The 12,798-nt window shown below is 37.0% G+C and overlaps 2 protein-coding genes across 4 annotated transcripts; both read right to left on the bottom strand.

The window, feature by feature from the left end:
• LOC105264874 (LIRP) lies at positions 1–4,309 on the bottom strand. 3 transcript variants are annotated; one of them, XM_011302040.1, is made up of 3 exons: positions 4,204–4,309; positions 441–654; positions 1–255 (listed from the first exon to the last, which is right to left on the bottom strand). In XM_011302040.1, exons 1-3 carry the CDS (start codon positions 4,204–4,206, stop codon positions 74–76), a joined length of 399 nt encoding a protein of 132 aa, XP_011300342.1. In that variant the 5' UTR covers positions 4,207–4,309; the 3' UTR covers positions 1–73. The 3 variants fall into 3 exon arrangements, with proteins under 3 accessions (XP_011300342.1, XP_011300351.1, XP_011300360.1); XM_011302049.1 differs by lacking the exon at positions 4,204–4,309 and adding an exon at positions 3,053–3,568; XM_011302058.1 differs by lacking the exon at positions 4,204–4,309 and adding an exon at positions 1,522–2,020.
• A 1,422-nt stretch (positions 4,310–5,731) lies between these two features.
• On the bottom strand, positions 5,732–12,291 carry Tmtc3 (Transmembrane O-mannosyltransferase targeting cadherins 3). The gene is made up of 10 exons (XM_011302029.1): positions 11,317–12,291; positions 9,817–9,953; positions 9,662–9,743; positions 9,417–9,516; positions 9,067–9,355; positions 8,281–8,998; positions 7,905–8,195; positions 7,624–7,806; positions 7,249–7,533; positions 5,732–7,014 (listed from the first exon to the last, which is right to left on the bottom strand). Exons 1-10 carry the CDS (start codon positions 11,506–11,508, stop codon positions 6,433–6,435), a joined length of 2,859 nt encoding a protein of 952 aa, XP_011300331.1. The 5' UTR covers positions 11,509–12,291; the 3' UTR covers positions 5,732–6,432.
• Positions 12,292–12,798: the final 507 nt, after the last annotated feature.

Genomic DNA, 12,798 nt, shown 5'->3' with positions numbered 1-12,798 from the left:
TTGTTTTTTTTTTTTTTTTTGGCGGTTGTGATGTTTAGTTCCGTGTATTACAAAGCTCTTCATTGGAACACCTCTAGTGGCCACAATAACTCATCAACTCAGACATGGAACACGGCTTGACACAGCATTCGTCATGAACACCACGTGATTGACGACGAAATCTGACACCACCAAAGCGTCCCATCATAGCATTTGCACTTGCTCTTGTTCGGAAAGGATAGTCATAAGCGTAAGGATAGTCATCCATTTCCATTTCTGTAAGTATTATGAAATTATCAAAATATCAATTTTTTAAATTATTCGACACCAGGAGTAAAATTAAATTCACTCTATTCTCATCGTTAAAGGAAAAAGTGTTGATGACACTTCACAATAATTTTTAATAATATTTTTGTTTGTTGGAAAAAATTGTGAAATGATGATTGATTATGATGAATTACCTTGGCCACTCTTCTTGAACATTGGATTATATATACCATCGCAGATTAACTGCAGGGCATTTGATAGATGTTTGCCGCAGTATTTGCGTGCAGTTGAGCCGTCCTGGCGTTTTTCACCATATTGGTATATATCGGACTGGGCATTAATTAGATGTAAAATAAATGCCACTGCGAGCACCAGAGTCACAATGACGTTAGACCGATACGTGGACATCTGAAATCATAAACCCTCCTGATTTATCTATCCTCACACGATTTTCCCATTTTTCATTTGCGTAGCCAATGCGACAAATGAAATTTCCCACAATAATAATTGTAATGAGGAGAGTCCGACGTTTTGTTAACTTGACTAAATAAATATGATTAGTTAATCATGACATTTCATCAACGGGTCTTTGACTTTTATTTTCTTCTATTGATATTGACGTTTTCAACGTCGAAATTCATTAAACATTTATTACAGTTGGTGTGATGATGAGAGAATTCATAACGAGACAATTACTTAAATTTAATGCTGATTACTCGGGCAATATCTCTGGTAGGGGATATTTTTAGAGGAAAATATCGAAAGACTGTGTCTCATAGAAGAGGGTATTTTTGATAATCAAATGTTTTTTTATGTTTACCTCTGGACCCATTAATTATCGATGTACTCTCTTCATTTCAGAAGATATACAGTAAAAAATCATTTGTTCATGTCTTTTCCATAATGAGAACTTTTTGATTTCAATCGATGATTTATTCGTCTCTATTATTGATAAATTTCACTGAATTGCTAAGGGATTTGTTTTGGGTCATGGCAGTCTAATAAAATGAGATAGAGCGCGATATTGGAAAAGATGTAATGAAATTAATGAATTCTAAACCTATCCCTCAATGCCGATCACTCGAACAATTAAATTCTATCGATGGAAAACTTTAAAACAAATTTAGCAAAATTATCTGTCTACGGCGCCTGAGCGACGCATCAGAAGGGTCGCGTAAAAAATGGCGAGTGCAATAAATAGATGAAGAATGGTGTCCGTTATTTTTAGATAATCACCCGTTTAAATATAAAATAATTTCAATTATAAAATATCACCGATCAACTGGAGAACTAGCAAAGTAGGACGTTCGCCCCTCGTTGAAATTTTTTTTCCACAATCACCGAATTCATTGAGATGTCGGATTCGGTGGTGATTATCGGTGAGAAGTAAACACATGTCTTGAAGAAATACCAATAAGAAATTGTGGTGAATAACAGTCGATTACGATAAGTAACGGTTACTGGAGGCCGAGGACGGTCATTGTCTTGTCTCCACTCATTCATTTAATTTTCGTTTTATCTGTTGTGTCGTGCGCTGTGCGAAATCTCTCTCAATGGCAACGGTGAATTAACAAACCCCATTTATTCGGCACCATTATCCAGACCACTGACTCCTATTATTCTCATGTCTCTTTTTTTCTATCCGCTATTTTTTTCTCTGTTTTTTTTTTATTTTCGCTCACAGTTGGCGGAGCTAATCGACGTTACGAGATACCGAGGGTAACGGAACAGGCGAATGCACTTGATCATTTGTGCTTGTTATATATTCCCGAGATTGCCGGGGTGATCGACTTAACTTGCCCATTTATATTTAGTTTTGTGATTGAAAGGAACCATTTCCGCGAAAGGTAAACGCTTGGGGAGAGGGAATAGATATTTCAATCGATTATTCAAATTTCGATATTCAATGATATATTGTAATAGCGAAAATATTTAAAAAATACTGAAATTATTGGGTGCTTCTTCGTGTTCAACCATTTTTCTTCAGTTCATTATTCACTACCTTTTGAATAAATAATTTTTTACGGCGTGCTAGTTTAGGTGGTACGTTGATTGAATGAATTGCAATCTGTCATCGAGATTAATCGAGATAATACATTCTATTTTTTATTCAAGTAGAATTTTACCCGGTGATGATTAAATCGACTCCATGAATTATACTTCAATGTACATAATCATATATGCTATATAATATAAGTCTTCCATGATTTTCTACTAGAAGTTTTCTACGGGATTTGGTGAGTTTCGAGAACAGACCAAAGCACAACGCGATTCGCAAAATTCAGAGATAACTTTAAACCAGTTCTTCTCTCAACATACTGAATCATCATCAACATTCGCCCTGTATTCAGGATTACATAATTGACCGGCACCACTGATATCTTGGAACCCCCCCGATGTTCCCAGAAGAGTTGAAAAAAATATCCAAACCCCGGAAACCATAAAGCCACTAGAAATATAAGAACCCCAGAAACCATTAAACTTCATTAAACCTCATCAAACCGGCGTCCCCTCTCATCAGCCATCCAATCATTTGAAATCGCCACGAAGGAAAAGCCCTCAACGAAAGAGAAAATGTTAAAAAGAAGAGGTGGAAAGAAGTCTGACGCCGGCGCCGAGTAAACGTGCACGCAACAACCAAAAGTAATTGTCCATGTGTAACCGGTGTGGGTTTATTACACGAAGGTAACGCGTGATCGCACGTATGCAATATGAGAACAAGTCTCAAATGGTAAAAAAAAATAAAAAATAAAAAAAATGCCAAAACATATGTCCAAAAAAGTTGAAAAGAAAAATGTCAACTCACTTAGTACTCCTTGACGTTTTCCACAATCACAAATGTACAATAAACTCAACTAAAATATCACTTAATCAACAGAAAATATCACAGTTGGCACCACCACAACGAAATAAACTCACAAAAAAATAAACCGACTGGCAAAAAAAAAAAATTAATTACAAAATAATCATTTAAGAATGGCGATAATCAATTGGACGGGATCATGAAATATTCCGTTGATGTATTATCAACCCTTCAGTTTTATCAACCTGACTTTTAGGCACAATCAGCCCTTCACTCTGTCTCGAATACATTTATAGCTCAAGTGTGTCTTGAAAAGCTGAAGTGAAATGAGAGGTAAAGTGATATCAAAATTTCGGTAATATTTATTTGAATTGTGGGTGTTGGTCACTCTTTTTTTTATAATGATTGTCTTGATAGTGATGGAGAACAGTGGATATATAAACTGTTGGAGAAATTTGATGGAGAAGAGACCGAGGATGGAGTTGAGTCCACGACCTGCTAGCGTTCTCCTACGAACGAGCCGCGCAATCAACTGGAGTTGGGTCACAGAATCAAGAGACGTTTAAAGCCAGTTACAATGTGCAACACGATGCAACGTACACTTGTACTTGTCACACATTCTCTGGCTGACTTATCTTCATTCCATGGGTTAGTCGAGACGATAGACGGGATACAAAAGGTGTCTAGAAATTGACCAACAATGGGGAGAAGGAGAAGCCGCCTAAGAATGATCTTTACTCTCGGAAACCCACGTTTATTCATCTCATTCCTCTCAGACTTTCCATAATAATCACCGGCATCAACCCATTATTCCCTCTGTCTCAATATAGATTATCGATTATTATTATATGTACAATTACAGCATTATTTTGAATTGACTCGATCGCCCAATAGCTCTAGGCCTTCAAAAGTGATTGACCCTGTGAATCAAAGACTTGAAAGAGAAAAATTATTCCCGAAAAATCATTCTCAATGGTTGACGTCAAGAGAATAGAGAATGAGATGAGTAATTTACAGTTGAACCGTAAAGATTGGAATAATGGAATATTCCAGAGATTCCTGTACTCGAAGCTCTGTTAGCATTTGATTAATCTTACGATTGGTCGAAGCACTTCACTAAGAAATGATGATATTTCCCTTATCACAGTACTCACCATATTTGTTAACAACAATAGAGGTATTCTCGATAAATTTCGGGGTATGGGATGTTGATGTATAGCTGGGTGGTGGAATATTGTTATTTAGATCTTAGTCGCAGGATGTTCGAAGGACTTGTGCTGTTCGAAAAGAGGCACCGCTGCCTTATAAGTACCTCGGGCTACGTACGTTATGCTGAACAGCTAAGACGTGCTCATTAAACATGTTACACGGGTGCATGTCAAGTTCGTTAATGGCTTGGGCTAATGCCGTAGCCATATTCGATATAGTTAAGCAAGATGATGGGGATAAAAAAAAATGTTGAGGGAGGATAAGTCAAAGCGAATTCATGCGTGAATCACTGCAGTTGAATAATAACACATCATCTTTTTTCTTTTTCCTTTCCTTACGTCATTTTCACCCCTTTTCCACTAAGAGTCACTGCCCTTATCATTAAGAACCAGTCACCTGGAGGCAAAATTTTCTCCAGGACATCTATCACGAAATTTTGCAAATATCTATAATCTGACGAAATTCCTTTTTTTTCTTTCATTTTGTGGAGATCACTACTGCAGTTTATCCTGACCTACTTTGAGCATGTCATTAATTTGTCCTCCTGATTAAAATTACGTTGACTAAATGATGATGCCTGAGGTGGGATTGACTTGAAGGGTAAGTTTTATTCTGGAACCGAATTTTCAATCACGATTTGGTACAGCTGAGGTTTATATGGGTAATATAGATGGAGGTATTATTCAACTAATTATTTATATGGAGTTCCCTTGATATAGAGCAATGTGAGATGAGCGACATCACGTAGGGCTTAAGTCAAAGTTGAATAATGGAGAGGATGGTGAAGTACGTGTGAACCTTTGGCTGGTGGAAAAGCGTGTCTATCAATAGAAAGATGTCAATTATAATTGAGAGACCTCTTCGTTTTAATGTCTCTGGTATGTGTCGGCGTGTGTCATATTTAGAAGTTTTAGATAAAATGGGAACACTGTATTTTAAGACAGAGGGTGTCGCGTGAAGTATGAACAACGATCGTCGAAAAAGAATTTCCTCATGTCGCGGTCATTTTTTTTTTTAAATCTCTACTCCCCTGTTTAGGGTAATTTTTTGCGTACCACTCTGTTTGTTATTCAGCGTTTATAGATCATTAATGCTCCTATTACGTATAAAATGTTGACACGAAAGTTCAGGGGAAAAGAAAAAAAACGAGGAAGCAGAAAATTAATAACAGGAGTATCGATCCTGTGCTGTCCAGCCAGAAGTGTTTGAAGAGTCCGGGTCTCACTCAGAATAACTAATCGAAGCCTGTGCTCTCAATTTCCACGAGGTTGATGTCATTTTTTTCTCATGGTCTCATTCATAATGGAAACAGACTGATGATTGATTAATTGAGTTTGGGGACGACCAAAAAGGAGTGGAGTATTTTTTTGTAATGATTCCTTCTTCAGATTCTCTCGCTTCATATTTTTAGAAACATCCATGATTTTTTTCAAATTAAATTATGGAATGAGGAGAAAAAAATTGAAACAAATATTAATCAAAGACACATATATCTTTATATTTTATAAAACTTCCCTATTATACGGCATATAAAACAATACTCTGTATTCAATTTATATTCACACCATAGCGCTATTAACTCTCTAATGCCATTCTTGTTAAAAATTCTTATTACACATTTATTTCAATTTACAATAGGTATTCGGCGGGCTCAACGTTTAAATATTATTGACGAACAGTTTTGCAGGATTATCTGTTCGTTACCTTTCATTTTGTCATATTTTTTCATTAAATAATTCTCTCAACTCTTCTCCGCTTTCTTTCTCTTATGAATTTTATAGGAGGATGATAAAACGTACAGAGACATTATCCGATTTTGGAAGATAGGTCGCAGTTTGAGGAAGATAGAACATTTTTGTAAAGTCAAAGAAAGGGTCATTACAAAAGCTCCATTGGGAACCAGGTGAGTCGACACTTTTTTATCCTAGCACTATTAACTTATTCATTTTTTCCAGACCAAGTCATTGTATTAGGAATTTCAAATGATTTTTCAATTCTTTCTCCCATAATCACTCAGATCAAAATCATTTTGAGAAAACAAGATAGTACTGTTCGATAAAACGGTAAATATTATTTCATACATCTTCTTCTTCCGATCCCTTGAATATTTCTTCATGATGAAATTTTCGGATGCTCATTACGATTAATCATTTCATCCCTCACATATATATTCTTCAATTTGGTTTAACAACTTTCATTCCACGATTGCGAACAAATTCTAATTCACTCGTATCCTTATTCATAACATCTTCGAGTACGCGAGTCGATTCAGGAATATTGGGGAGATGTTCAGAAGGTCTTGGGAATTGGCTTTTCACTTCAGGCAAAGATCGCGAATTTTTCGGATTTTGCCCACCCTTAATGTGATAATTATTATTGCGCCTGAGTGGATCATTATTAATACCACCAATGTGATTGTGTATTACACCGTGATTCAAAAATATCGATTCACTTTTTCCGAGAAACTGCCCATTAGCAGGATCCGTACTGTCAATATCGTCTTTCTCAATAGGTGTGTGGAGGAATGAATCATCAAATATTTCAGTACTCTCACGTTGCTCTGGGGGCAGACGATTTATTCGAGATTTAACGATTGAGAGATGTTTCTTAATATAATCCTGATCCGGTGCTAAAGCTGCTGCTTTCTCGAGGCATTGAGCTGCTAAATGCAATTGACCACGCTCCACCATGACTACGCAGAGATTGTGAAGACCCTGGATATTGGCGGGGTCTAGTTGAAGAATTTTCCTGTAACACTGAATCGGTGGAAGCAAAATATTTTAATGGCAACAATTTATTATAGAACTCGTTAATAAAAGACCACAAGATATTTTTTTATAGGCCATGACATTTTTAACATGATGTTCCACGTAATTATGAATGTCTTGTAATGAATAACCTTTTCACTATAATTTAATCGCTACTTTAAAAATAATTTTGTATAATAATTAACTAATGAAAATTTATGAATTGATTAAGTGCATTCTTACGTTCTCAGCTGCATCGAAATCCTTAATATTATTAATATAAATATCGCCTAGGAGTATCAGTCCTTTAATGTGATCTGGATGGAACCTAACGAGTTGATTCAAGAAAGGAGCCGCTTCTAACGGCCTCTGCTCATCAGCGAGTAGAAGTGCCAGATTAAATAGTGCAGATCTGAAATCTTCTTTCAAAGCGACAGCATTTCTGAACCACCTTTCAGCACTTGCTGTATCATGATCATCCATTGCCAACATTCCCAAATTAAAATGCAGACGTTCGTTATTAGAGTCCTGTATTTCATGAAAAGTTAAAATATTGAAAATAATGTGTGTAGTGAATTTAAACAGCAGTGAATAACGCCTTTTGAATGTTTCATTCACCTTTCTGAGTAACTTGAGCAGTCTCTCCCTCGCTACTTTGCGAAGCTCTTCGCGTCCCAATTCTTGTAAGAGTATAGCGGAATTTAATAAGGCCTGCTCATGCTCAGGATCAAACTCGAGTGCTTTGTCAAGGTATGCAAGTGCCTGTGATGCTTTTCCTTGCTCCAAGTAAACGACACCCAACTGCAGTACCAAAATACCATAAAAATGCATATGAACTTTTATAAAAATTGCCATTCAGTTTATTTTGCATGAATACTGAGAGAAAATTCTCCACTCACGTTATAATAAATATCGGGATTATTGCTGTCATAGAATAGGGCACGTTCATAAACTTCCTGCGCCTCTTTCGTTCGATTCATCTTAATAAGAACATCCCCCCGATTGATGTAAGCCTGTGTGTAATCAGCTCGCATACTAATGGCCTGCCTGTACAACAGATCAGCCTCCTCGAGCCTCGATCCATTTTTAGCAATTAAATTTGCGAGATTGACGAAAACATTCAAGTGACTCGGGGCAATTCTCGCCTGATAAGATTCACCAGGCTTTGCCTTAGGCAGTAATGACTTGGCCTGTGAACAAAAGGGGATTCATGCAAACGAGGAAATGAGATTTTGATGGAGAATTAATTAATTCTCGTTTGATGAATAAACATACCCTGAGATAGGCATCTTCCGCTTCCTTAAACATCTTGAGATGATTGTAAGTTCTTCCGACATTAATGTGAGCCCCAATATCGTCACCCTGTACAAGCACAGCCTCGTTGAAGTAATCCAAGGCCTCTTTGTAACGTCCTTGACCCTCCAACGCGTGTCCAACATTATTGAACAGCTTAGCATTGTTGACGTTAACTTTTAGGCCCGACATGAATATTGCGTATTCGTCAATCCAGTCGTAATTGCGCACGAATGTTTTTACCGAGTGAGAGACGAGGAGTAGTACTAGCAGAATTGTTGATATTTTGGGGCATCTTTTCTCTGCTAAAATACTCCAGCCATGTCCAACGAGCATGCAGAATCCCATCGACGGTGCGTAAAGGACTCTCTCAGCAATGACGAAACCCACGGGGAAAAACAAATTCGATGCCGGTAGGAATGGCAATATCAAAAGTGCCAAGCTCATTATTATTATCACTGATACTTGACGATTACGTGTGAATACAGCGGTTGAAAGTAATCCAAGTATCAAAGTGTGGACGGCCAGCGTCCATAAATTACGTGGATCAAAGATACTCTCAATTAGGGGTATTGTACCCATTGTCCAATCACAGCACAAATCACTTGGTAGAAAAAGAAGACGTAAATTGACAGCTGCTAAGTAGTTGTACGTGAGTTGTCTCGTTGGTGTCGACGCCACTGACGCCGGATTGTCAAATCTATAATTGACCAATTAGTGAAAAAAATACACAGTAATCTATTAACGAGCATTTACTAAACTATTCACCTTGTAAATACAGGCAATCTGGAGCCCATAATATGTAATCTGAGGATCAGTAAACTAAATGTGACAAGTGTGAGAGCAGCGAGCCGTTTAGTGCCCTCCACCGACCACGTTGGATTTATTTTATTACCCCCAAAGGCAGACTTAATTGCCAGTAAAATATCCAGTGCCTTGACTTTCTGTACAACGAATATTTCGTACAAAACGCACACAGCAGTCGCCGTTATACCCTGTTCTTTGCACAACATCGCGATAAATACAGAGACCATTGACATTACCATTGGCCGCCACGCTGCAAAGGATAATACCATTTAATTGATGATAAATCAATTAAAGTCTTCATCGCTATTTACCTGTCGTTCTCTTGCTCTTGCAGGCTTTCGTGTACATTATCAAAGCACCTAAATAAAATAAAGAGGATAGAGTCTCTGCTCGGCCGACAACACCTGTCACCTATAATTTGAAATAATCCTTTCAATCTGGCCCGCAAAAAATTGCTCGTGAAATTGGTTTTTCAACATTTATTATTACAAGCGTAGTTCCATCGATCTGTTTCTTTCGTGTAGCGCTGTTTATAATAGTTAATATATTTACTTACAACCTCTGTGTGAATGGGATGTACCGCAAACAGCAAAGCCGCTACAAAACTCGCCAAATCTGATAGAAACATCAGACATGTCCTGCACAAAATAGATTATGAATAATCTTCTCAAAGACTTCATCCTCGACTCATGTAAATTTATTTCAATTTACCTGAAGTACAGGATGCAAACGCCAACGTGCAGAATCACATTTAGAAAGTGGTAGCCCATCGGATCTAACTGATGAATCATGTAATTCCATCGAAATGTGAGAACACAGAATGGTCTATACGATTTGTGGGATTGTTCCTGAAAGCCAAAATCAAATGACGCATCTTAAATATCTCTAAAAACACAATAGACTGTCCCGTTCCGCTTTGTTTTCGTCCTAAAAAACCACAAAGGAAATAGGACGGATGACCCCTGAAGAACAAAAGAGCCATTGGAAAATGGAGTTTAGAACACGAAGAATAAAAAATTCTAGGATGAGAAGAAAAGAATGAGTGATTGCATTTTCTTGAATGATGTTTTTTCCATTTTTCTTCCTAAATGCAAAGTGCAAGGAACTTTCGCAGATATGAAAATTTCACTCTTTTCATTTAGTACGCAAACCTAAAGCGGCACGAGTTCCATACTAGAAGAAATTCAAGAAAAGTTATCAACTCTTGTTTACGAGGAAATGAGATAATCCAATTTTTAACAGAAATGGTTCAACTTCATTTCAAAATTCCGATAGCCCTCAATCACCGAATTTATTACCCTTTCGGTTTGAATACAAAAAAAAAACAAATTGAAGAGAAAAAAACTTTTCCATTTCAGCTGAAATCAGAATTGCCATTTTCGTTGGTGACATACTCCCAATCCAATCTCCCCAAAAATACAATAGATCCCCTTCCACCATAAAAAAAATCCAAAGAAAAATAAAGAGAAGAATCCCCGCAGAACAAAAGCTCCCTCGTAGATGGGATTCATGAAATAAAATAAAAATGAGTTGAGTCAGGAGGAAAAAGGGGTACCTATGGAATTAAATGGAATGGAATGAATCGGATTGGCCACCGAATGAAATAGTCCGGAGTTCACCGTTCGCCGACTAGGGGCTTGTAAAGGTTCTTCCTATGTATGTGTGTGTACTGAGAGGGAGTAAAGAGAGACAGAGAATGGATCAATACAGAAACTAAAAGGGGGTTCCAACGTGGGAGGAGGGACAAGTATACCCAGAACTTTCCCGTTGTTATTACAATTGCATAAATAATCCATCTTCAAGTACTGTTATCAGTCTATGAAAAAATTACAAGATTAATCATAGCATCTTGTTCCCCGAGTACTCAATTATCTCGATAGCAAGTACCTCTGTAAACAAATGCCAAAAGAAACATTTTGCAGGGAACGAAAAAGACTATATACATTAATTTTCTTGTTTGTTCCATTTGACTTAAATATGTCAGTCCTCAAAATTGAAAATATGAATGAAAATGAGTGATGTATGCTTTAATTATAATTATTGTTTTTCAATAATTATTTCAGATACAGCGGAGTGAACAAATAGATTGCTAAAAAATTGCCCTAGATGTTAAAAGAATGGCATGACAAATAAAAATGGTAAAAATGAGAAAAAAACGAATAGCGTTGATTAATGACTGCTGATGAATTGATTGCTGGGTGATTATTTTACCTTGTACATGGGTGTACCCCAAAAATCATTATAGAATACATTTTTCAATGGTGTGTGTGGCCTCAAATCACGATTATCCTTGATCGCTGATATATCATCAAATACGAAACCACAACCTAGGCTATTGGTGTAAACGGCGAACGCGGCTATTGCCACGAATCCGGCTAATACTCCCCGGGCAGGCAGTCCCATCACGAATACATTTGCATGACGTTTTTATTCACTTCTCTCACCTTATTTCCTTTTATTATTTTCTCAACCCTTCTTCAATGAAACTTTCGGTTATTCCATCATTTTATCCAATCGTTAAAACAGACTATTGTTATTGTACATTCACCATTTTCAGGATTATCTATCACAATTTTCGGTTTTTCCGGGAAATTCTTGATTTTTTGACGCGTATGTTTTGCACTGCCACGTGGAAGGGGGGCATGATGTATCGGTGAATGTATTTTTTAATAGTTTTTAGTTTTTTTTACCCTGGGTTTTATCGGGAGACTGACTTTAATTATTGTGTAGGTCTGTTTTGTGAGAGACGCGTGAAACACTACTACAGTTGTGGAGTATCAACTGTCAGACAAAACGGAGCTCTGGGATTCTTGCTAAGACGCATGCGCAGCCTCCAATATTAAAATCACTCGTGGAATTTCATTTCCACTGCAAATCATTCCAAATTCTATCGAACTCCAATCGTCCTGTCCAAATCAAATTGGTGTCAGGAAATTTATCGGATTTTGCATACAGTGTATACATCTTTTTTTGAACTGCAATTATTTATTTATATAACCTTTCAGAGACAAGAGTGTACAAATAATAAATTATTCTTGACGTGCGTGAATAAATAGTTTTTTGTCAATTTTATATTGAAGTTAATTATCATATAGTTTGTTACTCTATTTTGAGATTTTAAATGCAAGGACATTTCGCTTTTGCCGTCTGACAGAAATAAATGAGGAATTCATGTCTTCTTACATACCAAAGAGGACTGACTAAAGTAGAGGCTCAGTTCTGGGGGTTTAAGTGACCCCAGCGGCATCGTAGTACTGCACCCCAAGAGAGGGAGGGCGCAACACGCAATGCTGGGGTGTTTTTTTTTATTAACCAAGTTTTTATTGCAATGCTGGGGTGTCCATCAAGTCGACGGGGTGAATTTTATTTTCTGCTGTACGAATGATTTTTTTTTTTCATTTGTTTAACTGAAATTTAGCCGACTGTAGCACGTACGGAAGGAGGAAACCACATCTTGTGGAATTTCAATGGGAAAAATTATTCAATGTATTGAATATATACCACTAATGAATTTATAATTTATAATAAGCGCGTTGTCCTAGCGGTAAGGTGCTCGACTGGCACGCCGGCGGCCCGGGTTCAATCCCGGCATCATTCATTTTTTTTTTTTAAATAATTTCAATTTTATCTTTTTTTAATTGGTTAATCAATCTAAATATCGTTTAAACACTGAATTTTTGAAAAGCGGAAAGA

Source organism: Fopius arisanus, unplaced genomic scaffold (genome assembly GCF_000806365.1).
Source record: "Fopius arisanus strain USDA-PBARC FA_bdor unplaced genomic scaffold, ASM80636v1 scaffold00001, whole genome shotgun sequence".
NCBI classification, from domain to species: domain Eukaryota; kingdom Metazoa; phylum Arthropoda; class Insecta; order Hymenoptera; family Braconidae; genus Fopius; species Fopius arisanus.
Note: the sequence above shows the minus strand (reverse complement) of the source record. Positions and strands in the feature narration are given on the sequence as shown.

What these genes read in the sequence shown, in the direction of transcription:
- Tmtc3 (XM_011302029.1), bottom strand. Translation starts at nt 11,508, where the DNA reads ATGGGACTGCCTGCCCGGGGAGTATTAGCCGGATTCGTGGCAATAGCC. An exon ending in GGGGTACACCCATGTACAAG is followed by an intron (nt 9,954 to 11,316) that starts GTAAAATAATCA and finishes TTTGGCTTTCAG; the next exon opens with GAACAATCCCACAAATCGTA. An exon ending in GTTTGCATCCTGTACTTCAG is followed by an intron (nt 9,744 to 9,816) that starts GTAAATTGAAAT and finishes TATTTTGTGCAG; the next exon opens with GACATGTCTGATGTTTCTAT.
- LOC105264874 (XM_011302040.1), bottom strand. An exon ending in GTTCAAGAAGAGTGGCCAAG is followed by an intron (nt 256 to 440) that starts GTAATTCATCAT and finishes TAATACTTACAG; the next exon opens with AAATGGAAATGGATGACTAT.